The 27,715-nt window shown below is 45.2% G+C and overlaps 1 protein-coding gene across 3 annotated transcripts; it reads left to right on the plus strand.

Annotated features, from left to right (window-relative positions):
- On the plus strand, positions 1-26,216 carry MFSD8 (major facilitator superfamily domain containing 8). Of its 3 annotated transcripts, XM_072624568.1 has the most exons (12): positions 1-162; positions 2,005-2,096; positions 3,544-3,587; positions 4,715-4,955; positions 6,488-6,601; positions 6,956-7,100; positions 10,386-10,441; positions 13,274-13,382; positions 18,190-18,324; positions 20,621-20,724; positions 20,807-21,054; positions 22,048-26,216. In XM_072624568.1, exons 1-12 carry the CDS (start codon positions 98-100, stop codon positions 22,258-22,260), a joined length of 1,566 nt encoding a protein of 521 aa, XP_072480669.1. In that variant the 5' UTR covers positions 1-97; the 3' UTR covers positions 22,261-26,216. The 3 variants fall into 3 exon arrangements, with proteins under 3 accessions (XP_072480669.1, XP_072480671.1, XP_072480670.1); XM_072624570.1 differs by lacking the exons at positions 1-162; positions 2,005-2,096 and adding an exon at positions 2,199-2,264; XM_072624569.1 differs by lacking the exons at positions 1-162; positions 2,005-2,096 and adding an exon at positions 2,263-2,608.
- Positions 26,217-27,715: the final 1,499 nt, after the last annotated feature.

Here is a 27,715-nt window from a genome sequence, read left to right on the forward strand (position 1 = left end):
AGCGCCGGCGCGATCCCGGGTGGGCGGAGCGGCACCGAGTGCCGCGAGAGTAGGCCCTTTCCCGGCCGAGCGCCGAGGCTGCGGCGGTGGGCTCGCCATGGCCGCCCGCGGAACCACCGAGGAACAGCAGCCTCTGCTAGGCGAGCGGGGCTCGGGGAGCAGGTGAGCCGGCGTCGGGGGCCGGTTGGGGGGTCGGCCGTGTTTCGTAGTCCCTCGTCGCTGCGAGCATGCGCGGAGGTGCTGGAGCGTGTGGAGCGCCTGCCGTGTCTCCGCGCCCCCCCCCCAGCGTAGGTGCAGGTGGAGTGGGGGGGGGGGTCTTTCCTGGGGGGCCTCTGTGTGTCCGTGCCCTGCAGAGCCGCGCCCTGCTTCCGGCCTCGCCCAGTTACGTGGAGGACCCCGCACTTGTGCAGGTTGAACTTGGTCGCTGTGTCCCACTAGTGGTGCCGCCTTGTCGGGGCCTTGTAGCGGTGTTTCCGGGCCGGGCCGGTTCTGCCCAGGGACGACTCGATCACCCCTCCCAGTCAGGGCTCCATAAGCGAGTCATCCGTACCAGTATAGGAGGAGAGAGGCCCCACAGATGGAGGTGTATGGAGGATGCCAGACAGACAGACGGGCGCTTCTCTGGCGGTCAGCAAAGTCCGCACGTGCGGCTCCTCCCGTGCCGTGTTCCGCGAGAGAGCCGTGCCCGCAGCCAGCACCCTTGGAGCCGGGTGGGCCTCCTGCACGTCCGTGTGCTGCGCCTCCCCCGGTCCGGAGCCGGACTGTTGGCTTCTGCCCCCTCCCGGCGGGCCGTGCGCTGTAGTCCCTGCCATCCCATGTAGCCCCAACCGCGGACGCGCTGGCACCCGAGGGAAAAGCCGGCTTTCCTTGGTCTGTGTGCAGCTGGGCTTGGCGCCCGTTCGGTGCCAGCCTCTGGGAAGGTGCCAGTCCCTTCCGGACGTTCCCCTTAGCATGGCAGGGGGGCCCTGCTGCCGCTCACGCGGATTTCGGAAAGCGAGGCCTGCTCCCGAAGGACCTCCGGGACACGTCCGCATCATGACTCCCCCCCCCCGGACTGGCACGCCTTCGGGCCCGCTGCCCTTGGTTGGCAGGCACGTCCTCATCATGACTGCCCCCCCAGGACTGGCACGCCTTCGGGCCCGCTGCCCTTGGTTGGCGGGCACGTCCTCATCATGACTGCCGCCCCCCCCAGGACTGGCACGCCTTCGGGCCCCGCTGCCCTTGCTTGGCGGGCACGTCCGCATCATGACTCCCCCCCCCCCGGACTGGCACGCCTTCGGGCCCGCTGCCCTTGGTTGGCGGGCACGTCCTCATCATGACTGCCGCCCCCCCCAGGACTGGCACACCTTCGGGCCCCGCTGCCCTTGGTTGGCAGGCACGTCCTCATCATGACTGCCCCCCCAGGACTGGCACACCTTCGGGCCGCTGCCCTTGGTTGGCAGGCACGTCCTCATCATGACTGCCCCCCCCAGGACTGGCACGCCTTCGGGCCGCTGCCCTTGGTTGGCAGGCACGTCCTCATCATGACTGCCCCCCCCAGGACTGGCACGCCTTCGGGCCGCTGCCCTTGGTTGGCAGGCACGTCCTCATCATGACTGCCGCCCCCCCCAGGACTGGCACGCCTTCGGGCCCCGCTGCCCTTGCTTGGCGGGCACGTCCGCATCATGACTCCCCCCCCCCCCCGACTGGCACGCCTTCGGGCCGCTGCCCTTGCTTGGGGGGCACGTCGGCATCATGACTGCCGCCCCCCCCAGGACTGGCACACCTTCGGGCCGCTGCCCTTGCTTGGCGGGCACATCCGCATCATGACTGCCCCCCCAGGACTGGCACACCTTCGGGCCGCTGCCCTTGCTTGGCGGGCACGTCCGCATCATGACTGCCCCCCCAGGACTGGCACACCTTCGGGCCCGCTGCCCTTGGTTGGCAGGCAGGCATCTCCCCCTCCCTCCGCCACGCGCTGATTGCCTGACATGATGTCATTTTCTCTCTTTCCTACAAACGTAGCCAGTGGGATGTGGTCGAGACCGAGGAGCACTCCAGGAGTCGGTGGCGCTCCATCCGCGTCCTCTACCTCACCATGTTTCTCAGCAGCGTGGGTGAGTGTGGAGGGACAGGGGGAGGGAAGAAGCCCAGGGCTACGTCTCAGGTGGCGAATGGCTGTGTTCCTTTACCAGATATCTATCAGGGGAAGGCCAGCCCGTAACCGTGAGACTGAACGCTGTGCGTGAGCCTGGAGGGGCGGTGGCAGGACGGAACACTTGATGGTAACCTCTTTGAATTGACGCCTGTCGTCCTGGCACCTTCACCTGGGACTGGCCTAGGGAACCAATGGACAGAGCATTTGTTAATCCGATGAAATGACACGGAGAATGCTGCGTTAAGGGCTGGCTGTGATTAGTAAGCCCTTTCTGCATGCTGAGCTGTGGGCTACAGAGACAAAAGGAAATGTCTGCCTGAAGGAGCTTACTGCTAGTGAAGAAGCTAGCTTGTACCTCCCTGAGCATAGCAGTAACGGAGGAGTGAGCGCCAGGCCCGGGGCAGGAAAGCCCTAGGCAGGGGACACGGGAAGAGTCAGGAAAGGCGGCTCTTGAGTCATGGAAAAAGCCAGGTGAGGGAGGTGAGGAGGAAGAACTTCCCAGGCCAGGGGAACCCCCAGTGTTGGCTCAGTGCTGCCTGCCTATTGTTCTATCAGGAACAACGAATCTCTGCTGCCTTGTTAGTCTTCTGTGTGTCAAACAGTAACGTGAAAATCAGATTTCAAGCAAAATTAAAAGTGAAGGGAATACCCAGTAGTCTAACAAAACTTATTTTTATTGTTTTCATATTTGTTTTTGTACTGCCTTGAGTCTTTTCTCTTTCTGTTAGTTTGTAACTCAGACCCATTTTAGAGATATTTGACACAAAGTTCTTGGTTTTTTCCAAGTGTTAACTGCTTTCCTTTTTATCCTAGATGGGTTAATTTTCATTGTCTAAAAGTTTTTCAATTTCATTTAATCAAAATGATCTTTTATCTTTTTTAACTACTTCTGTTTCCTATTTGATTAAGAATTCATCCCCAACCTATAGCTGTGGAAGACTTATATGATCTGCTTCTCTTCCAATTTTTTAAATAGTATGATCTCTAATAATTAAGACACCTTGCCTTTTTTAATTCATTGTAGAACATGTTCAGAGACGTTGGTTTAAGCCTAATTTCTGTGACATTGCAGTTCACAAAAATCAGTAGCATTTCCAGCAGTGTATTACACTTAGGTTTTTAAGATCTGCATCCCAGTGGAGGTATCTCCATTGTTTAGCAGCAGGAGTTAGTGGGGACAATTTTTTTCTCCTTTGTTTCTTTTAAATCATCTTGCTTGCCCCAGGCATAGCTTTTGTGAACCCCCTCTGGTCCCCTCAGTCGATGCCCTGATCAGACTTAAGAACGGAAGGTGAGTGGAGCAGGTTCATGGTGGTGTTTCAAGTGTGTCACGCTGTGACTGTCTTTGAAGGGAAGTGTTGAAGCTAGAAGTATGAAATGACATGGCTTTTGTTTACCTTTCACAGGCTTCTCGATTGTAATTATGTCGGTCTGGCCCTACCTCCAAAAGGTTTGTAAGTCTTAACTCCCTTTGCTGTTACACGGATTGGATCGTTAGAATGAGCATGTCAGTGACTGGAAGAAAACAGCTCTTTGTATCCCCAGTGCCTTCCTTGTTTAATGCCTTGCACAGTCAGCACTTAATAAATGTGTTGAATTAATCAATGTTTGTGTAATTATATAAAAACTTGCGTAAGGGAAATTCAGCGATCTTACTCCTTAAATTGTTCTAGTGCTTAACATCCCTAAGATTCAGTAAGTTTGTATTAATTATGTAACCTATGTTCCTAAGATTTTGCAATTCTTCTGGTTTGGTATATAACCTCTTTGTATAATGTACTGTGTTTTTGAAGATCATTTGTTGACTTAAACCCTCAGACTCTCCTAATCTTTTATCATTTCTATTGTTTTTTTCTCTTACCTTACCAAACTATCCACAGGCCCAGATTGTGTATGTACAGTCTGTAGTAAAGCTTGTAGAGTGAGAAGTTTCTGTATTCCTTACATATCTCACCATAAAGCCTACTTTTTAATCATATATGTTTCTGATAACTGCTTCACTGGCTAAAATCACAGTGGTTGCTTCAGTTCATCCACAATTCCCTGGTCTTATTCATCATGTGTCTCTTTTATTTAGCTGCTTCCATTGTTTGACATTACTCTGTGTGGCCTAAAAGACAAGGCTTCCTGACTGTTGTTTTTTGGTGCAGAGTAATATGTTGAAAAGTCGATCTAATTTTACTCTTGTGGATTTTAGAGCTCCCTGAAGTCAGAGGGCTCAGTGTCCTGTTGTTACACTGTGACCTTTCATTTTTTAAATATTATTTCATGATCAGAAAATAATAATGGTAATCAACGTTTATATAGCACTTGAAGGTTTATAAAGCATTTATAAACCTCCTAACCCCTTGCTTTCCACCCACCCTTTGAGGTAACTATGACCGAGATGTCATCCTTATTTTATAGATAAGATGCTCAGCCAGAAGGGGATCAAGTGATTCATTGACTGAGTTGAGGCTTAGATGCAGTTCTTCCAGACTCCTAAGTCCAGCTTACTCTCTAACCCTGACAAGGTGTAGGTTTTAGACTTGAGTTAAAAAAATAATAACTTCTTAATGGGCTTATTTCTGTTTGCAGATTGATCCCACAGCAGATGCCAGTTTTTTGGGCTGGATTATCGCTTCTTACAGTCTTGGCCAAATGGTAGCTTCACCTATATTTGGGGTGTGGTCTAATTTTAGGCCGAGGAAAGAACCTCTTGTGGTCTCGATCTTCATTTCAGTGGCAGCCAACATTCTCTATGCCTACGTCCACCTCCCTCCGTCCCACAATAAATACTACATGTTGGCTGCTCGTGGACTTGTGGGATTTGGAGCAGGTAATGTGCTTGGGCCTACATCTGTCTTTTTGCTTTGACTTTCAAGACCCTCCATAAGTCATCCTTGTCCAACCTATCAGACCTTGCCTGCTGTAAGTCTTCAACGCAGCTGCTCGTCCAGCCAAGGCAGTCACCTCCTTGTTTCCCCAACTGCTTCCTCCCTTTCTTTTTTTTCTTAGTTTTAAAATTTGTTTTAAACTTATATACAAAAGAAAAAAAGAAAAAACATTGCCGTATACACAGCAGAGTATAAGAAAGGATTTAATAGAAAACAAGAAATTACCATTTCAAGAAAACATGTATAATAAATACCACACATGGTTTTCAGAGCTGTCCAGCTTTTCTTTGCTTCCTTGTAAGTTTTCTTTTGTCCTCTGCTATGCACTTTTTACTTTATTCCACCCACCTTCGCCCCCCAGAAGGCTACAGCTAAATTCAGAGGTCCATAGGTATCCACATGCACATACGTACACGAATACATATACATACGTACAAAGATGCACATAGATATCTATAAACATGCACATCTATACACCTATACTCTGACACACATATTTGTAAGACTGTACTGTGCTTATTTCCTCCTGTCATCTGTTTCTCTGAAGGTGGAGAGCATCTTCCTTCATAGGTCCAAGTCTTTCCTTGCTCTTCTAGATCAACCAGCTCATCATTTCCTACTCCACAGAAATATTGCAACCCAGTCACATTCTCTTGAGAAATTGTTAATGAAAGTTTTTCCTCAGTTTTTGCATTCCTTCCAGTCTTTCCCTGTTCCCTTAATAGAGGAAGCTCTTTTCCATTGCTGGACTCGTGCTAGTCTTCTTGGAATTTTCTCTCCTCTTTTTCTTCATCCTCCAAGACCCAGCTTCAGTTCTCAGCCCTTCTCCCACTGCTTTATGTAATGCCTGCTGTTTTATATACAAGTCTTTTCTTCCAACTGAATTATAAGCTTCCTGGGGATAGAGATTTTGTCTCGTGCATATTTTGTGTCCCTCCCTAGCACAGCGTTGATGCTCATGGCAGATGCTGAGTCAGTGTTCGTTGGAGTTGTGTTTGTCTTCCTGTGCGATGAAAGTGTCTAGAGACAGGATGTGTAGGAGGGACTCACGTTTGTATGTTTGGGTGAGGTTTATGCACTTGGACGTTTTTGGTAAAATTGTCTCTAGCAGCTAGGACCTTGCCATTTGTACAGAGCATCCTCAGTAAATATTGGATGGGCAGAGACAAGACTGTTTGGTGTTGGTGTCATGGCTTTTTAAAGTAATTAATTTTGTATTAAAATTCCATGTTTACCTTACTGAAAGAGAATGCAGTGAAGTTCTGAGAATGAAAGTGTTTTAAAGTCTTAACCCAATTGCTGGGGTAGCACCTCAAGACGTGTATCTTAAGCAGTTTTGTGGACGTGAGTAGGTGACATTAGCTGTGCCTTTTACCATAACTTCCCCTTCTGTAGAATGCCCAGTTCAAACGGATTTTATCAAGTGGAAGATACTTTTTTTCATTTCAATTCTTTTTTCTTTTATTTTTTTAAGGAAATGTTGCTGTAGTTCGATCGTACATTGCTGGTGCTACTTCCCTTCAAGAAAGAACCGGTGCCATGGCCAACACCAGTGCTTCTCAGGCCTTGGGCTTTATCTTGGGTCCAGGTAGGCATCTCTTCTGTATTTGGAGGCAGGAAGAACAATGAAATCATGATTGTCATTAACTTAGGATGACCTCGACATCTATCAGTGCAGTTACTGACTGAGATATTTGCTTTATGTACCATCTAAAGAAGACAACCCGTCCCAACTTTTCACATTTTCCATTATTTTTACACACTCATTCGAAACTTAATGCCTTAATTGTATATGACCAGCCTTTGCCTGCTTTCTTACCGTTTTGGGAGAGAGTACAGTCAGAGTACAGAACTAGACTTAGCCCTTTTGACCCTGGGCCTTTTCACATTAGCAGTCTAGCATGCATGAATCACCCTTTAGCATCTTTTTTACTGTGCTAAGTTTTTCAGACATGCTTTGCTCTGATTGGAGAGAAGGGTGTGACGTGGCAAGCCATTGATCTCCAGGTGAACATGTACACAGCCCCGGTTCTACTCGGCGCCCTTTTGGGACTTCTCAATATTGTCTTGATCTTTGCTCTGTTAAGGTAATTGTATGGAGATAGTTATACTGGTGATGGTGCCGTTGATGTGCTTTGCCTGCTGATGGGCATGTTCTCAGGTGGCTTCCAACTCCACCGTGCCCACAGTTCCTTTCTTCTGTTTAGCATCTTGCATCTATCAGGCGCTTTACACCCATTGTCTCATTTGCTTCTTAGGACGGTGCTGTGAGGTTCGTCAGGACGTATGTGTTATAATAGAAAATGAGCTCAACTTGGAATTGAGACTTGGGTTCCAGGGCTGCTTCAGGCATGTGTCAGCAGTGTGGCTGGGAACGGGTCACTTTAGTTCTCAGTCTCAGTTTCCTAATCTGTATAATTCATATCTGCCCTCTAGAGTCATTGTAAGGAAAGTACTCCCTGTGCTACTATGCAAACGTGAGTTATTGTTAATAGTGGCCAGTCTGTATCTGGGCAAACAAAGGCTCTGAGAGCCCCTGTGATCTGCCCTTAGTCACCCTGCTAGGATGACTGCAGAGTCAGTGTTGTTCACACTGCACCATTCTGGGGGTCACAGCGGAAGCAGCTCAGACTTAGACCTCCCAGCTTCTCTAGGAACAGTGCAGTCATTGGATTGGAGGAGACCACGGAGAGCACGTGCTCCAGCCTGGAAGATGTGGAAAGGCCTGACATCTTCCATTCATTGTCTGGCACTACCCTCAGAGACCAAGAGGTGTGCAGTTAGTCCTTTTTCTACATCAGAGCCCTTCAGATACCTGAAGATAGCCATCATAATTCTCCTTCATCTTTTCTTTTCCAGACTTAAGTGTCTTAGGTTTCTAAATCTCATCCACGAGTGACAAGAGATTGAGATGCTTAACTATGCTGGTCACCTTCCATTGAATAGTCTGCTTATCTGTGTTTTTCCTAAAATATGGCTCCCAGAGCTGAACACAGTATGTCGTGTCTGACTACAGCAGAGGACGGCATGGTTCTTGCCTAGCTATTCTTGGACACTGTGGCTTTCTCAAGGCTTCATCAGATCACGCTTTTAACTATCATTGCTTGCAGTGCACTAAGACTTCCAGATTGTTTTCAGATAAAGTGCTCCTCTATCCTAGAATTGGAAAGATGATTCTTACAATTTAATTTTTTTTTATTTGGAACATAAAAAAGGAATATTTCCATGTATACAACAGAACACTCACAAAACGAATTGTACATGAAACCATGTATTTATCTCATACTGTTTGCCTTTTTTTTTTAAGTATCTTGGCAAATACCACACATTAATTTCTTAACCATCCTGCTTATCTGTATTTCCTTCTGAACTTTGTACATTTTTACAAACAAAATGGATATTTTTTAATCTCTGCTTTAAAACTGTATTTTTTCCCCCATCAAATTTGATCTTTTTAGATTTGACCCAGCCTTCTAGCATATCAGGTTCTTTTAGGCCCCTCATGCTAATGTCCAGTATGGAAGGTACACTTCCCTCCCTCCCGCAGATTTGTTCTGTCGTTTGCAAATCTAGTAAGTATGCTATCTCTGCCGTTAGCTAATTTATTGATTAAAAAAATATTAGATAGCCAAAGCCAAGGATGTCTAGACCCCTTCAGCACTTGACTAGAGTTAATGATTCATCCTTGAGTCTGGTCATTCAGCCAGGTCCCAGGACACATAAATCACCTAACTCATACTTCTGCATGTAAAGATCACAGGAAGTTTGTCAGGTGATATCTTTAACTCAGGTAGAGTGTCTCCACAGCATTCCTGTGGTCTGTCGGTAAGGGTGAGGTTATAATCTAGCCTGACGTTCCCATGCCGACTCCCCATTGACTGACTTTCCTTTTGTTGCTGTGTAGAATTTTGCCAAGTATCCGAGCCAAGCCTCTGACTCACCGTATCTGCAGTTTTCCTGCTTTGAAATTTGAGACTTTGTTCTTACTTTGGTTCTGAAGCAGCTCTGCCATGATAATATTTCTCTATTATCTTTTGAAGATTCCTTATATCCAGTCATGGCAGCTCTGTCCTGAGCCTGGCAAATCCAGTTCATTAAAGGTAGCCGGGTGCTCTCATTATCTCCCTACTTATCTTTTATTTCAGTCCCATATTTGCTATTTTTGCTCTGTGTGGTCCAGTAATCATTATCTTTAGCAGAGATAATAGAATAAGAATTGAATAATTCTGTTTTCTCTCCATCGTTGTGTATCATTGTCCCATCCAGCCTAAGCATTATTTCTGTTTGATCCTCTGATTTTCTCCCAGCCTGGAGAACAGTGAGGTGGCACACTTGGCCTAAGGTCAGGAAGACTCCTCTTCTTGAGTTCGAATCCAACCTTAGATAGTTATTAGCTGTGTGACCCTGGACAAGTCACTTAACCTCGTTTGCCTCAGTTTCATCACCTGTAAAATGAGTAGGAGAAGGAAATGGCAAACCACTCCAATATCTCTGCCAAGAAAACCCCAAATGAGGTCACAAAGAGTCAGACACGACTGAAATGAATGAACAACAAAGAAGTTTCTCAGAATAACAAACTCTTGGCACTTAGCACAAAATCACAGTCTTAACACTCACTAGGCTCAGCTTATTCTGAGTTTGGGCAGATCTGACATCACCCTTACAGGACAGTGACCCATTTTTATATCAGACTTCTATGTTCTGTACAGACCTTTTCGAAATCAGTGAGGACTCTGTGCATAACGTAAAATGTATATCTGTGTGTTGTATTCATTCGTGGATTCTGAAATCATTTAGAGCCTACTTTCAAAGACACCAGCAACTCAAAAGATAATTCCATTATGCGAATTGAATGTGCTAAGCCTCTTAACCTGGGATCAGTGAACTGCCTTTTTTTAAATAATTACATTTCAGTAAAATTCCTTTATAATCCTTATGTATTTTATTCAGTGCATTATAAAAAACTATTTTCACACGAGGTTCATGAGCTTTCCTAGCTTCCGGAGAGATCCATGAGACAAGAATGGTTAAGAACCGCTGTGATGTGCTCTGTCTTATGGAGAGAAACAGGATGTTTTGGGGAAGTCAGATTTGTAAGTGATCAGTAATTGACTGGATCTAATTGGTACCACTTTCCAAACCATTAATCCATTATCTCTGCAAGCCCACAAGGAACTTGGACCATTTCCCAGCTAGCGGGTTCATGTTGTCATGTCTTCAGAAAGTAAACTGTGTTTTCAGTATTACTTCTGTTTCCTGCACTGATGAAATAATAGGTTAGGATTGTAAAGAAATTTGCATGAGCCACACCAAGAAATGAATGTTCAGATAATTGTGCTGTACAATAAAATGCTTCTTTTCTTATTTTTAAGGGAACATCGTGTGGATGATTCGGGAAGACAGTGTAAAAGTGTTAACTTTGATGAAGGTATTATTGAATTACAGTTACATTGCTGGTGACTCTTGGCTGTCTGGCACTTGTTTAGATTTTCCTTCTAAGTAAAAGACACTGGATCACTGGGGAAGAACCTAACACATTGTTGTTTCCAAGTGAAAAGGGCCCTGTGGTCAGGCTGGCCCCCTTCCTCAAGTCCCAAGTGCCTTTAAAGCTCTGGGCAGGTACCACCTCCTACAGGAGAGTTTCCTGGTGCTCCTCTATCAGCTCCTTCTGTCATTCCTACAGTTTCTTTATGTTCTGTGTGCTTTTTCTGTTTCCTGATGCACGTGAGTGTCCTTTCCCTTGATTTGCCCATTAGCTCCTGGCAGCAGAAGCTGTTTAATTTTGTCTTTGTTAGATTGGTCAGTTGGTTTGCCCAAATCCACTAGCCCTATTTCCACAGAGTAAATTATCCTGATTGGCATGAAAAACTGCTCAGGATGACTTCCTTGGTATTTTTTTTAACCAGACTCATGTCACCATGCTTTAGGCACTCATTCATTTGCTTTCTTAATCACAAGATAGGCTTGTCCTTTTCTTTGCATTCTGACCGTCTGTTGTAGTTAGACCTGGGGGGCTTATAAAAGTATGAGGCGTAAACTCTGTCCTCAGTGGAAATGTTGCTGAATTGGAAGTCGGGTACTTGGATTCAGAACCCAGAGTTGCCACTTGATGCCCGTGTGTGACCTTGAGCTGGTCACTCTCTCTAGGCTTCACTATTCCTCATAAGGCCCTTCCAACTCAAAATCTGTGTGTCCTCAGAATCAGAATGTTCAAGCAAGACTTCTTTATGCTGAAATAGGTAATGTTACCATTTTACAAAGCTTAGTGTAACTAGATACCCAAGTGCCTGATAGAGAATGTTATAGCAGGGGAGAAATTGATGTGGATTAGAATTCTTGGAGTAGGCTTAATGGAAGGGATGGCCTGGAAATAGGCCATTAAGAGTGATGAGGATGAGAGGGGAATGGGCAGGGTGTTGACTTTGAGTATAAGTCCAGCTGGTATAGGAGTGGGGAAGGGGACTGGGGAGAGCTGCCTTTGTTTTTCAGGAAGGCTATTTTGGTACCTGTGCAGAGGATGGTTATAGGAAGGTAGAGAAACTAATTAAGGAAACTGAATTAGACTGTTAGACGCGTCGAGATGAGAGTAATCCAGGTCCAGCCTAAGCGGGGGAGAAGTTGTAGCCATAGGAGGTGAAAGAAGTTGGAATATGCAGCAAAACAGACTGTACAAGGCTGAAGCAGCTTTTAAGGAAAAAATGAAGGAGAATCAATGAAACAAACTTTCCAAGCAAAATACTTCAGAAGACTCTTCTCTGATGGTGATTTCAACTGAGGCTACTGAGGAAATTATAAACCTGTTTTTTTTCTTTTATCTTTCATAACAATAAATCATAGAAGTCTCTGTTTTAGGATATTTTAATTTTAAGACCCCAGATACGCAAGCTTAATTCATGAATTTAAAACCATTTAAATATTTTAATGCCATACATCATGATTAAAAAAATCCCCAAAGATCAGTGGTTAACCTGCTAAAATGTTGATACATAGACACCCATCCCCAGACATTTTCAGGTATAGTATCTATATAAAATAAGCCATAATTCAGTTTTATTAGTTTTTACAAAATTAACCTGAAAAGTGTCCAAGCAAATTACTACCTTAAAATGTGGTATAGTGCATATCTGCTGAGATTCACAGAGAATGTGTAGTCAGGTTCATCAGTTAGCAAGAATGAGTTTTTTAAAAATGAAAACTTGATTAAATGATGAATTGTACAGTCTTAGCTGATTTTGATTTCAGTCAGATCTGAGGGGAGGATTTGATATGTTTTGAACTTTTCTCTTTCAGAATTGATTGACTTTTGATTTCTGAAGTGTCATTTTTAGACCCCCATAAAGCCGGGGGAGGGAGGCTAGGAGGAATTCACAAGAGAACAGCCTGGTGATGTCCTCCAATTAAATTGCAGGCTTCCATGTAGGCTAAGGACAAAGTCTTTTATTTCTGGCTCCATGGCACAGAATATAAAGCTAAGCATTACTTAATAAATATTAATTGGATAAAAATTTTTAAATGTGCTAGTACATAAATGTTTTCCATTTTCTCTTGCTCATTCTCAGAAGGGGGGCTTCCCTCACTGCCTCTTTTGTCTTCCCACCCAGTCTCTTTGATGATAATGATGGTGACTGGCAGTTACGTAGCACTTTGTTATTTTTGATTAATACTTGCGTGTTATAAAATTATTAGTTATTTGGAACAAGTTGTTGCCATCAACTATACACACTACCTAGCTCAGTCACACAAAGAAAATGTTGCCATGACCAAGATACCACACAGTTGCTCTGCCCTGTTTACTTTAAAAAAATAGATATCATCTGACTTTAAAATTTGATTTTGAAAACTAAATCTCTCCATGTTCTGTGCATCACTTGTGGCCCTGGAATTGGAAAGGCTCTGGTAGAAAGAACCAAAGCTATGAAGTGTTTGAGTCGGGTCCCATTGGTGGGCTGTGGGTCAGCTGAGCCCCAGCCTGGCTGAGCTGGGGGATTGTGACCAGACAAGTTTAATGATAGAGAATTTCCTTGATCATTACAGTTTTCATAATAGTGTTCTCCTCATCAATAACTTAAGGAGTTCTATGTGATGATAACATTTAACAGCTTAAAAAATCATGACTTACAGTGATCTTCAAAGATACTTAGGGATGGAATTTGACAGATATGGGTTTTCTGTTTATGCTTTTCATGATATAGGGGTATAGATAAAAATTACAAAATGTGGGAACTGTGGGTAATCGAGTTATTCTTGTGTTTCCATGCAGCAAACACAGATGGAGCACAGGACACCCAGGAAAGCATTGATCAGGCTGCTGTTGTCACCACCAACATTCTTTTCTTCATTATCCTGTTTATCTTTGCTGTTTTTGAAACGTGAGTTTGATTATTTCTGTATCATATTACCTGAACTGTCCCATTTTGTTGATTTGCAAAGCCTGTTAATGTGCGTACATACCCTATAGAAGAACAGGTTTCTCTGATTGTAGAACTTAAAAAAAATGGAGGCACGGAACATTGTGGTATTCAATAAAAAGCTTGGTTATTCTCTGGCCACACTTAGGAGAGCAGGGGCACCTGCTGTAGAAATCTTCTTGACTCATTCTTCTCTTAGTAGTGAATACTTGGACACTAAGCATTGGGATTAATGTCCTGTAGTTTAAAGCCATGGCTGTTAGCTCTAATGTAATTGTATCCACAGTCAAAGAATAATTTTCTAGCAGTATCACGCCATCTGGGCCACCATTTGAATTGGGAGAGGCTGTTTGGGTCTCCTGACGTAGCTTCCCCAGAGCTGTTGTGCCAGTCTGCATGGCTCTTTTTGAAGTCTTGTAGTGATTGGATAGAAGTATTAAAAGTGTTATGTTCCCTGTGACCTTAACATTTTCCTCCTGTAGGTGGAAAGGCTACAGGGAGTGTTTCAGTGTGGGCATTTGGTCACTTGGCAGACTTCAGTAAACAGACTGACTCTCCCTCTAATACTCTGACCACTTGGTTCCTCAGCCTACTCACTTCCCATGAGCTCCTCTTCACCCCAGCTCAGCCACAGCTGAGATCATCCCCTGGATGTTGCTATCACCCGCAGAAGTATCACCTCCGTGTCCAAGAACTCCAACATCCTCCTGACAACTGTGTTTGCTTGGCTTTCCACCCTCTGAACCCTCCCTTACCAAGCCCTCCTTTTCACCTGTTCCAAGATGTCCAATCCCTTGACCCCTCAATGCTCTTTGCAGGCCATCTCCCTCCCTTTTTCCCCCATCTTGACCCCTTGAAGAACCAATTCAGTTCTGCTGCATCATCTCTTGAATTCTTTGCCCCCTTATTCTATCACCAGCTATGCCCCACCAGGGTGGGGTACCTGTGGGGACCTCTAGGTCCTCAAGTATGGCCGTTTGACTGAATCCCAACTTCACAGCACAAAACCCTTTCATAAAAGGATCTGTTCTTTAAAATTTGGACTGAGTCAAAAGACCGCACCCAAGGACCTAGAAGGCCATGTGTGGCCTTGAAGCTGCGAGCCCCCCACCCCTGGCCTTGACCATTTATCACTTTCTCTCTTACACATGGTGCCACTGAGCGAAAGTGGAGAAAATCACCCAAGCATTTTGTCTAGGTCCACTACAAATTTATGTTGCACAACCTCAACTGGGCTCTCGCTGCTGCTAGGCAATCTTACCATGCCTCCCTTATCAACTCTCCTGTTCTCCACAGAGGCTTTTCACACCTTTTCATCCCTCTTCAAATCTTTAGTGGCTCTCCCTCTTCTCTCTCTCAGCTGAGAACCTTGCCTCATGTTGTACAGAAAAACCCGAGGATATTTATCATGAACTCCCTCTTCTCCCTTTTTTCTCCTTTCCCATCACTTTGTCATTGCCTCCGTTCCTGTCTCACATGATGAGATGACTTGGACCTCACCAATACTTATCCCTCATTCAAGCAATCTTATTCCATCCTGTCTCCTCTCATGGATCAGCTCCTCTGTCATCCCACTTTTTCACTTATTTACAGTCTCTCCCTCTTTACTGGCTCATTCTGTACTGCCAGCACACATGCCCTTTATTCCTCTATCCTGAATAAACCCTCTAGATCCTTCCATCCTTTTTAAACATTGTCCTTTATCTTTTCTGGCCTTTGTAGCTAAACTCAAAAAGGCCATCGACAGTAAGTGCCTCCACTCTCCCTCCTTTCTCTTCCCTTCTATTCCCTCCCTTCCCCTTATAGTCTGGCTTGTGACTGGCCTGTCCAAAGGTACCGGTGATCTCTCAGTGACCTTTTCTCAGTCCTCATTCTCCTTAAGCTTTCTGTAACACTCCCCATGGATACTCTCTTCTCTCTCCTAGTTCTCCTCTCACCTCTCTGACCTCTCCTCTTTCTCCTTGACTGAATTCTCCTCCAGGTCACAGCCTGTAACTGTTGTGTCCCCCAGGGCTCTTCTTGGACCCTTTTCTCTTCTCCCTGTAGACTACTTCACTTGGTGATCTCATCAGATTGAATTACCAGATCTCCTTATGCTGCCCCAGTCTCTCTGCTGGCTTCCAGTGCTCACATCTCCAACTAGGTGTTCAATAGATATGTTAAACTCAGCATGTTCAAAATGGATCTCATGTTTCCCCAATAAATTATTACCACCTTCCCTATTACTGTAGAGGACAACACCACCCTCCTAGTCCCTCAGGCTCTCAGCCTAGAAGTCATCCTAGAAGTCCCATCTCTTGTCCCCCATATCCAAGCTGTTGCTAAGGCCTGCTGGCTTACTTCTGCAGCATCTCTAGAACATGCCTCCATCTCTCCTCTGACGTTGCCTCCACCCTAGTGTGGGCTCTCATTACCTCCTTCCTGGACTATTGCAGTAGCTGCTAAGGGTCTGCCTGCCTCAAGTCCTTCTACAATCCATCCTCCATTCAGATACCAAAGTGATCTTCCGAAAGCACAGGCCCCATTGTGTCACCCCCAACTCAGTTAACTCCAATGATTTCCTTTGCCTCCAGGATTAAATACAAAATGTTTTGTTGGCATTCAGAGCCCTTCATGACCTGCTCCTGCCTACCTTTCCAGTCTTCTTACATCTTATTCCCCAACATGTCCTCTTCTGTCCAGTGACACCAGCCTTGGGGCTGCTTTGTGAACATGACACTCCATCTCTCGTCTTTGGACGTTCTCTCTGGCTGTCCTCAGTGCCTGGAACACCGTTCTGACCAGTGATCTCTCTGGCTTCCTATCAGCCCCACCTAAAATTCCACCTTTTGCAGGAAGCCTTTCCTAACCCCTCTTCATTCTAGTTGTTACCCCCTGTTAATCATTTCCTATTTATCCTGCTTATATCAGCTTTCTTTGTATATATTTGTCTGCATGTTGTTTCCCGCATTAGATGGGAGACTCCTCAAGAACAGTGATTGTATTTTGCTTTTTTTTTTTTTTTATATCTGCAGCATGTGGTGTGGTATCTGACGCATCATAGTTCCTTAATGAATTGATTTTGCTTAACTGTCTTGACAGGGAGGGTTCCATGAGATGGAGTGTTCATTGGGAAGTGACTGGTGAAAATATCAAAAAGGTATTAATTAAACCTTTAAAAGTCACTTGTTTAAGGAACAGGAAAAATGTTTAATCCGTTGGGATAATTTTCCGTAGATAATTGTTAAGCTTCATATAAAGGCCTTTCAGCTTTGGCTATGTGAAAAACTCATGAAGAATCTTCCCTCATTTGTGAGCTAGCAATTTTCAGAAGAATTCAAAGCTATCTTTAATCACATGAGAAAAGTGTCTCTTCTAGAAGGGAGCAGTGGGAAGGCAGTCCTGTAGCACGGGGGCAGCTGGGTAACCCCACCTAGCAGAAGCAGTGCTGCTGGGGATCCCATGGCTGTCCTGGTGCACAGGATGGAAGGCAGCCTGGGAGGACCTCCTGGGGAGCTCTCCACCCCCAGAGGCCCCAAGCTTCTGCTGGCTCTCCTTGGGGGCAGCTGTAGTCCCCGGGAGCACAGCGTGTGCGTTGGAACTTCAGTGTTGCTGCTGCTGTACTTTTCTTTTGTCGTTTTCCTGCTTCTGCTTCCATCTCCTTGTATCACTTCACATGAATCTGCCCGGGCTTCTGTCTGTCCTTTATGTTCATCTTCTCTTACAGTGCAGTAATAAAATTCTGTTACTTCATGTGCCACAACTTGTCGGCTGACACCTATTTGTTTATAGGCCTTTACTGCTCCAAAAAGTGCCGCTGTGAACATTTGGTAACATCAGGGGCTTTCCCCTTCATCCCATTCGGGTGTATGCTTGGCGATAGGATTTCTAGGGATGATTATTTCAGTCATTTTGTTTGGAAAACTCCAGTGTTTCCCAGAAGAATGGGATCGGTCCTTTCACAGTCACAGCTGGTGTTTCAGGGAACCCATCGTTTGGAACTTGCCACTGTCTGTCAACATGCTCTTTCCCGTTTCCTCAGGCTCTGCCTCATCTCCTCCCAGCCTCTTTTGCCCACCTTGTGTTGTACTTTGCAAAGCTAACCTTGTTGGTTTTGGCCAGGGGAATAGAACCTGCGTAAGGAGAGGCCTGTGGCCTTTTTTGTCTCGATGTTCTCTAGTCTGGCCCAGTTCCCCGCACATGGTAGGACTTGAATAGAACCACCTCAGGTGGTTCTGTTACCCTGGCCAGACCCCACCTGAGCAATGCCAAGTCCAACTGGAGGTGGGTAATGAGGAGGAGGGTGTGGGGAGAGGGCTGCATGGAAACCAGCGGAATGGACTTTAGGACTCACTGAGAGACAGATCTAAGAGGTCTGGCCCACCAGAGTTTCAAATCGAGCCAGAAAACTAGATCTCTGTGCCATGTCTTGTATGTCCAGCTCAAGGAAAAGTAAGAAAGGAAAATGAGAAGAGGGAGAAAAGAGAGAAAATAGGAGGAGGAGGGAAGAAGCCAAGAATCTCCGTGGCTCTGAGGCCAGCTGGTTTAACAGCAGTGAAATTCTTCAATCCCTAGAGCAACAGAACTCTCCATTGATGCTGTTAGACATGTAAGGGAACGCGAGAAGGGCCGAGGAAGACTGGACAGACGCTCGTGAGTCACGTTAGCGCTTTAGGGAGGAAAGCATTCAGTGCCCACTTCCTGAGGGCACCAGTCAGTGTTGTCCCCAAAGTCTTGTAAGGGTTTTCTCCACTTGCTGTAATTGGGTTGCTTCACTTGCTCCTTGCAGCATTGTGACTCCACTGACCATGGACATGTACGCCTGGACCAGGGAACAAGCCGTCCTCTACAACGGAATCATTCTTGCTGCCCTGGGAGTCGAAGCAGTCGTTGTCTTCATGGGAATTAAAATCCTTTCCAGAAAGTGAGTCGTCCCCTTTTGTGTTCTGTTTCCGGTCTAGACATCAAAGTAACACTGCGTCCCAGTGACTGAGGACCGAGCGCGGCCAGAGCAGATAAAGCGCGTGTTACTGATACCTCTGTGCAAGTTGGTGCTTTAGATGTTATCACGTACACTTATCTCTTTGAAATAAGATAGTACTTCAAACATTACCTAAAACTTTATAGGATCCTCCGTCAGAACCTTCTTGTAAATGTTTTTGTAAAGCAGTTACCTCATTTTTCTGTTGTCTAAGTCTATATCATAAGATACTCTGTTTGTTTAAACTGTGCACCTGTACGCCTGGGGCTACCAGCATAAAGTGTTGGTATTGTGACCGTTTAAATTTATATTTTAAGGAAAGAGGAAAAGTTAATTGATTTTTAAATTTTGTATTTTATAAGTAAGTGGAGAACTCTTTGCGACCTTGCATGTGGCCTTGATCTCTCAGTATGTACAGATTATTTGGAAAGGAGACAATCCCATCACATCAGTGCAACCATGTGATGTTATAAAATGATGTACAACGTGTATGCAACTAAGTACTAAATGTGTGCCTGGCAAGTGCCATGAGTTCAGGGAAAGAAGTGGGGTGATCAGAGAAGGCTTTGTGAAGAGCGTGAAGCTTGACCAGGCCCTGATTGGGCCTGTGGTCCCCCAAGCCTGGGACTTGCCCACCCTAGAGGCCATTCAGAGGGTGGCCAGCAGGGCCCATCTCTAGCCCAGCCACTCTATCCTCCTTTCCCCATTAGTGCCCAGCACTCCATAGGCTGACCTTCCGTGACTCTGCAAGCTGTCAGCCTCTCCTTTTCTCCACTCCAGCCCCTGTACTAGAAGCTGTGCAGGCAGAATCCACCCACCCAGCCTTCGTGCACCCGGATCCTTGCTCCCAAATCACCACCTGTCTGCAGCGTGGGGCCCTCTGTGGCTTCTCTGTGCTCCAGGGTAGCCACCATCCCACCCCTTTGTGTTTTTAATGACAAAAAGAGTGTCACACATGAATTGAAATCTATATTGCAGATGTCTTGACATTATCTCTTGATCAAATGAGATATTTCTAAAGCAGTTAGCATGAGTGTGGGTTGAGCAGAAATCACTGTGGCACACTACTTGTAGGGGGGGACATTTTATCCTAAGCATATTGCTTTTGAGATAATGGTGGGACATCGAAGGGTAATCCTATAATGATCAGTCACTCTGAGGAGCTCAGACATCCTGGAACATCAGTTAAAAAGAGTAAATTGTGCTCAGAATGTTTTACTTATCAGTGCAGATATGTCCATGGATTCCTTCTGGGCAGGATTTTCAGCCCTCTAAACTGAAATAGAAAGGGGTTTACTTGGACTTGGCCCTCACATCTCAACATACACCACACCTTCTTTCAGTTCTCTTTGGAGTCTTTTGTATGCCTTGCATGCCCCCCCACCACCACTGAAGTTCTGGCTCCCAATCTTCTCATCCTATGCCTGGGTGACTCTCTGCCTTCATCTTCTCTCCACTAACCCATCTGTGAGTCACCTTCAGGGAACTGCATGTGTAGAGATGGAGCAGAAGGGGGCCCAGGACAGCCTGGAGAGGGGGGAAGGTATACAGGAACCAGTGGTCACAGCACAAGAAGAGAGGGGAAGGAGGAAAAGGGGGAGGGGTGCCTGGTAACAGGAGAGAGCAGTTTCAGCTGAGTTGATCAAGAATAAGGTGGTTGAGAACCTGGAGACTAGCAGGGTAGCTTTCATGGGAATATGAAAGTTCAGAAGAAGGAAGAGCACTTGTTCTTTCTGTTCTACTCATTCTCCCTGACCAAAAGGTGAATAATGCGAATGCATGCTCTCGAACAAGTTGGGGGGATGGTCACCACCCCTAGGCACAGTGGTGATCAGGGTAAGCTGTGGTGACTTGGAGGGAGACATGGGAATGCATGTTTGTGTAGCTGCTTCTGGGGCCTGTTTCCAGTTGTGCCCTGAGGGTGTCCACTGTTGCATCTAGAAAGGGCAGCCTGTGGTGGGAGGGACAGGTGGGGAGTGCAGAGTGCTGATGGGGCGGTGTTTGTGTTCGCGTCAAGTCTGTAAGTTACTGTCATGAGAATGGTGGGGTGCTACCCATCTTCCCACTCATACATTGGTTATTCCTTCCCCACTTGGGCTGAAGCCAAGGTCACTTGGCATCATCTCTCAGCCCCTACTTGTAGAACACTGGCCTAGATGATTAAAATAGGCAAAAACTTAGGTGACTCAATTACCAAAGTCGTTTAACTTTAAATTAATGATTGTCTGTTTTTTCCTAGAACTGGAGAGCGTGTACTTCTGCTTGGAGGACTCATAATTGTTTTAATCGGATTCTTTATCTTGTTACCTTGGGGAAATCAGTTTCCAAAAATACAATGGGAAGGTACTCTCCTGACTATAAAGACTTTTTTCAATCTGCTTAAGCTCCTATTGTTTTAAAATACTGTACTGTGCTTACTTTTTAGATTTACATAATAATTCCATTCCTCATGAATCATCTGGAGAAAGAGTTCTCTATTTTTGGACATTATCAACAGGAAATTCCAGCGAAGCTCCAACCGGCTGCCCAGTGGAGCAGTCCTGGTGTGTCTATACACCAGTGATTCACCTGGCCCAGTTCCTTACCTCTGCCATCCTGATAGGGATGGGCTATCCAACATGCAATGTTATGTCCTATACCTTGTACTCAAAAATTTTGGGACCAAAACCTCAGGTAAGAGAATTACAGAGAGGCTACAATTAAAACTCACAGTTTTTGCTACATTATTTCAGAATGGCCTGATTTATAAGTTCTTAGATTATTTTATGTTTCACATCAAGATAATTGGCTTTTATAAAAGTTCATCTTATACTGAGGTTTTCCAAAATGTTCCTGGGAACTGTCTGAGGTCAAAATCTAATTTCCCTGGCAATAAAGGTAGCAAAGCACCCCGTCCCCAGGTCATTCTTCAGAGTTGATCAGGAAGGGGGCTTTGGGCCCTCGCTGCCTGACGGCAGTCCTGTGTCTGTGCTTGCCCATGGACATGCAGCACACCCCTGAAAGCTTTCAGTAACAGCACTACAAGAGGCCACCAGATGGGAATGCTTCTCTGTGAGTCAGCCTTTCAGTAAATTGAGACTCAAAGTGTTTCTCATGTAGGAGAGCAGGCTGTTGTGTGCTTTTGTTCTGGGAAAGGGAAAGACAGTGTTTGAAAGATAGGCTAGGGTTAGGAATTGAAGATAAAGCTGAGGTGCCGTCTCATGACGGGTTTTGGCAATATTTATCGTCTTAAAAAAGAGAAGTCAGAAAGGTTATGCGTTTCTTAAAGCACTGCCCAGGGTCACACAGCTAGGAAGTGCGAGGCTGGACTTGAACTCAGGAAGATGAGTTTCTTTGTGATCTGTTATTTTTGCATGAATTCAAATAAAACGTGAGTAGTAAATATTATTCCTGTAAAACAGTATTAATGATTTATCAGGCTGAACTAAATATGAAGCTGGTCTTTCATGCTCATGTATACCTGAGGCATCTCTGTAAACCGTGTTTAACTGTCAAAGGGAGAAGAAAATAAAAATGAGGAGGAATTCATTGACTTAATTGCTAGGATCTGACTAGGGGGAGGAAGGGGAAAGACTTGACTCTTAATTGAACCTTATCTGCTGAGAGTTTCACTGCCCCATTTTGTTAACAAAAACTAAACGTATTCAACCTCTTTCTTCTCCTTAGGGCGTCTACATGGGCTGGTTAACAGCTTCTGGAAGTGGAGCAAGGATTCTCGGACCGGTGTTTGTTAGCCAGACTTATGCTTACCTAGGGCCTCGATGGTCATTTAGCTTAATCTGTGGGATGGTTGTATTAACTATCATGCTTTTGGGAGCAGTTTATAAGAGACTTATTGCTTTTTCTATAAGGCATGGAAGAATCCAAGAGGAAGCTTAGGAGAGTGGAGTTGAAAAGGTGAAGAGTTACCTGATTTTATGGGGCTGCTTCCCCACAGGCCATTTCAGGATTGTTGGGAGCTTCGAGACTTGGTTTCCAGAAAACCAGGTGATTTTTCTGAAGGCTCAGTCAACATTGTGTCTTGTGACATGTATTAAACATAGGCCAAGTTCTGCCCCACTGACTTTGTACCACAGGGCAAGTTAATCATTTTAGATCATAACTTCCCTACGTACAAGGTGGAACAAAGGTTTTACATCACCTGAATTAATGAACAGACAGCAATGTGTCAGTGCTTAGCAACACTTTCCTAATATAAGCTGCACCTGCTTTACTAAATTAGTTTGGAATCGGGTTTATACACTTATGTCGTGGAACAGAAAAAGAACAGAAATGTAGAAGCTAGTGTAGTGTGAGTCAGACGGGCTGCGGCCCCAGTGTTCACACCATGGAAATGTAGCAGTGTGTATTAGTGTACATTGTGTTGTTGTTACTTTTGTCATGTCCAGCTCTTCTTGACTCCATTTGGGGTTTTCTTGTCAGAGACAGTGGGATGGCCTGCCATTTCCTCCTCCTGTTCGTTTGTTCAGATGGGAAAACTGAGGCAAAGAAAACGGGGTTCCACAGCTAGAAAGTGCCTGAGGCTGGATTTGAAGTCATGAAGATGATTCTTCCTGACTCCAGGCCCAGCTCTCTGCACTATAGCGCCACCTAGCTGCCTGTATTATACATTATACCAGAGGGCCACTCTCTGGTCGAGACCCCCTTAGTTCAAATCCCGTGTCTGATGCGTATCTCTGGGCAGGCCTTTTAACTCTCAGTGCCCCAGACAACTCTTCCTTTTAGGAATGACTACAAGTGCTCATCTGCCTTACCTTAGCAGACGAAGTTTCCTAACTGGCACTTCCTTATGCCAGTCATTGTCTATCCCCCTGCCTCCAATAGTACACGTTGTATGTCATGTGTGTCTTTCATCTTCCCAGCCCTTCCTCAAAGTCCCAGCAGCATGCAAAGTATTACGCCAGGGACTGAGGGAGGCAGAGTTGGTAAGAGCCCCCCAGGCTCGAAGCTCCTCCTTAGTAGGGAAGATGGCACAGATGACCAGCCCCACATGGCATGAGTGCTAGAGAAAGCCCATGATAAAGGGCTTGTGAGACCGACACTTCTGAATAGACTGAATCCGGGAAGGCTTCGAGTAAGAAGGGTGTTGTGGGCTCGCTGGAGAATGGTCAGATTTCAGCTCCAGAGGCAGAAGGGGAAGAGCCGAGTGGGCAGCAGGAGAGCTTGCCTTCTAACCAGATTGGAGAAGGGAGAGAATTTAAAACCGAAAATAAAACAGAATTTGTAAAAAATGAGATGGAGAATAGGATAAGGTATTTTTGGAGCCGAGTTATGGAGGGCTGCGTCAGCCAGGCCAAGGAGCCTAGAGTTTATTTGGTGAATAGAACTTTACCCATGGTCTGAGTAAGGGATTCCTTAATTGAAATCTCACAAGCAAAGACAGAAATCCGGTTGGATTTTCTTTGCTGTGAAATGATGTGTTTCTTTTCATTGTTAATGAACAATTTACTTATGTCTGTATACTCAGAACAAAAATAATTTTAAGAGAACAGAGTTGTTGACGTGAGAAAATTCAGATTGAGTGCTCTGAGCATCTATGTAAACCTGAAGGAAGGTTAGTGTTTTAGCCCATGTATCTTGGGGGGGGGGGGAGGGGGGCGCAAGAGCATAATGCTCAGGTTATAGTTATAATTTAAAGCAGAATAATTTTACTAGATGTGAGATGTTTGGGAGAAGCCCAGAGCTCTCGTCACTTGTAATCCCGTAGGTCTGACTGTGTTTGCCTGGATGTGACTGAGTCGTGCTACCTATGTAAACGTTTCTACCTCTGTGATAAAGAGCCATTTTAAAGGATCTGAATAGTGTGCTGGGGCTTGAGAGGAATGCTGGGTGCTGGTAGTCGAGGTTCACTGACAGAATGCAGAAGACTCTTCAGATGATTTTCCTATGAGCCCCAAGTGTTTTTCATGCTAATTGTGACACTGTGGTTTGCACTTTCCTAGTCCTGAGTTCAACATTATTTCTTGTAGCTAATTCCCTTGTTTGATAATGAGGTGAAGTGGTTCAGACTGGCTTAGTTTGCAGATTCCTTTGCTCAAGGAGCCATTTTCCCACCCATTGTGCTTCTCACATGGAGGTAGATAGGCCCCATAGGGGCTGTCTGGCATCCTTCTGACACCTGAGACTTTTCCATCTTGGACAGTGCCTAATCCTAGAAGAAAAACTCGCCCCATGGAGAGAATGAATGATGTTCAAGAAGAGTGGTCAGTGTAAGCGTGAGGGTTGTACTAGCTCTTACCCGTGACACAGGCCTATCCACTGCTACCTTGCTCCTGCGTTGAAAGGCATCAGTTATTCAGAGGACCTCACTGGAGAAAGTATATTCAGTAAGCACTTAGTAATCATTTACTGTGTACCCCAAATTGCAATACAAAAAAACTATAGTCTGTGCCCTCAAAAAGTTGACATTCTATTGAGTATTCTCAAGGGGAAATAAGTGATAAAAGGATGAGCTGCAATGTTTTTTGGAGTAAAACAATTGAAATACCATGTGAGTTTCAATCTAAAAGTCATACATAGGCTCATTTAGTTATTCACCAAAAGAACGTGTAGGGCCCCAAGTAGGCCTTCCCCATTTTTTCAGTTGTGTCCAAGTCTTCATGACCCCATTTGGCATTTTCTTGACAGATCTTGGAGTGTTTTGCCATTTTCCTCTCCAACTGATTTTATGGATGGAGAAACTGAAGCAAGCAGAGTTAAGTGAGTTGCCCAAGGTCACACAGCTCCTAAGCATCTGAGGCCGGATCTGAATCAGATCTTTCTGTTTCCAGGACTGTAGCTCTATCCACTGAGCAAGCTAGCTGCCTAATACTTAGCTTACAGCTGAGTGTAAATAGAAATCAGTTTTAAGATTAAGGATGAAGATTGAATTTGTATTATTTTCATACTATTTGTAACTAAGGGACAACCTCTGTGACAGCTTTTTTAAAAATCTACTGAAGATTTGCTTTTGGTCTTTCAAAGAACACTAACTTGTAAAGTTTTTTTATTTTTATTTTTTGATCTTATGCACTGACAGTACAAAAGCTACTAACAAAAACTGGGAGAAAAGGAAATGTCTTTAATACTGTAGAACATTCTGAAGAAGCACGTGGTTTTCTTTGGTCACGGAAGTAGTTGGCCACCATGATGAGTCTGAAACGGGAAAGTCAGGGTAAATCCAAAAAAGACAGGTCTTCATGGTATGTTAAACTATTTCCAGAAGTAGATTAAACTGTTTGAAAGAGACCAAGTGCTTCTGGTCACTACTGTGGAATATTTTGTGACCTAGTATCTTTTAAATTGTGAGTTCTCTTTTACAATAAATATCTGATTGGTGTGTGTGTGTGTGTGTGTGTGTGTGTGTATGTGTGCATTTATATGATGTGGCTTATAAATTCATCAGTGATGCCTCTTGTAAGTTTATGTTTAGAGTGTGCTCGTTGTTACGGAGCACACTGGGCAGACATTTGTGTTATGTTCACTAAATGTGTTGCTGAGCGCCTCCTGGGATTTTACATTTGATCTGGGGAGCTGCCGAAGATTTCTGAGCAATGTGACGTGTGTTATGACAACAGAATGGATTGGAAATTGGCATCGCTGTTGAATAAAAACGTGTTGGATGCAGAGTCCAAAGAGAATGTCTGAGTGAAAGCTGTCAGAACTCTGGTCAGCGTGGACTTCAGAAGACTGGCAGTGAGGGTTTGGGCCCTCTCTGAAGGGAAGAGGCCAACTCTAGGCGCTGTGTTCCGCCTGGGGTTGATTTGCTTTGCTTAACTACACTGTTCCGTAAGGGAGAGTCATCGCAAAGTGACAACAGTGTAAAAATACCAATAAAACTTTATTTTTTTCCTAAAGAGACCATTGTTTGGATCTTGCTTGCGAACTGTGAGAACAGGTTACTTAACCTCTTCTGAACTTCTCTTTCCTCATCTCTGAAATAGAAGTAATACTTGTAAAACCTCAGATTGTGCAGAAATGGGAACAAGTAGTAGGCATTATCTCCCTCTGTACTTGCACCTGTGTGTGCCTTCCCCTCCTCTCCATGGTCCCTGTTCTTTTTTCTCATCCCCTTGTGCCCTCGGGGATCTCTGCTTCGTTGACAACAAATTCCCTTTAATCCTGATTCATCTCACACTGTCCATCATCTGGTGCTCATGGAAGGCTGGTCGTCTGCAGAAGATGCCGATTCCCTGCCAACCTTTTACTGCTCCTGAGCAGACCTTGGGTGATTTGCCTACTACATGTTACCACTTTTTTTCACGATTCACTTTTATTTGTATTTTCAGATACAAATTCCCTTTACTCCTCTTCTACCCACCGAGAGGTCACTGTTACTTTTCTCTTAGACTGTCCCTTTGCCACCATCACTCAGAAGCGTCATATCTATTGCTATTGCCGTATCTGTCTGTCACTTTCACTTCTTGGACTTGGCATCTTCCTGCCCAACTTGATGCTGGGTTTTTTGATGTCCCTGGGGTCTTACAGCCTCTCAATTCATCAGCTTCCTCAACTGCAGTGACCTGCCTCATTCCCACCCTCAGTCATTCTTGGAGATGGTCCCCTCAAAGGTGACCCTCACATTTAGCTGCTACCTCTGTGATCTTGATAGGAAGTTCTGGAATTCTGCTTGATCATCCTTTGCCTCAGGCCTCCCGAAACCTAGATCACACTGCACCACCCCTCTCCCACACGTGCTTTAGCCTCCTATCTTTGCCCAGTGACGTGTTTAAGGATACTTGGCCCTCTTCCCCAACCTCAGCTAGGAACATTGCCTTGTTTTACAGAAAATACTGAGGCCATTTGCCTTAAGCTCCCTCCTCTCTCCATCTCCTATCGCTTAGATGCCTTTGGTCACTGCTTCAACCCTCGGCCTCACATGAGGAAGTGGCCTTACACCTTACATGTGGTCCTATTCTGTCCTGACTTTCCCAGTACATCACCTCCTCTGCCACCCCTGCTCTCGTGTCTTCGATCTCCCTGTCTACTAGCTTATCCTCTCCTGCCTATGAACATGCTCAGATCTCCCCCAAACTGAAAAGAACAAATCCGCTGCCTTTCTGTCTCTTAGCTAAGTGTCTTCACAAGGCCATCCACAGTGCCACTTCACCTCCTTTCACTCTCCAACCCTCCAAAATCACTGATCTCAGTTGCCAAGTCCAGTGGTCTTAGTCATTCTCTGCCTCCATACTCTCTGGTCTTGGACACTTGATCACGGGTATACTCTCTCCTGGTTTTTCTCTTTCTTTGAGGGCTCCTTCCCTGTCTCCTTTGTTGGATCCTCCAGATCTTGCCCTCTGACCGTAGGTGTTCCTCGGGCTGCTGTCCTGGGCCCTCTTTCTCCTCTCCGGTGATT

This window comes from Notamacropus eugenii, chromosome 7, assembly GCF_028372415.1.
Source record: "Notamacropus eugenii isolate mMacEug1 chromosome 7, mMacEug1.pri_v2, whole genome shotgun sequence".
In the NCBI taxonomy this organism is placed as follows: Eukaryota; Metazoa; Chordata; class Mammalia; order Diprotodontia; family Macropodidae; genus Notamacropus; species Notamacropus eugenii.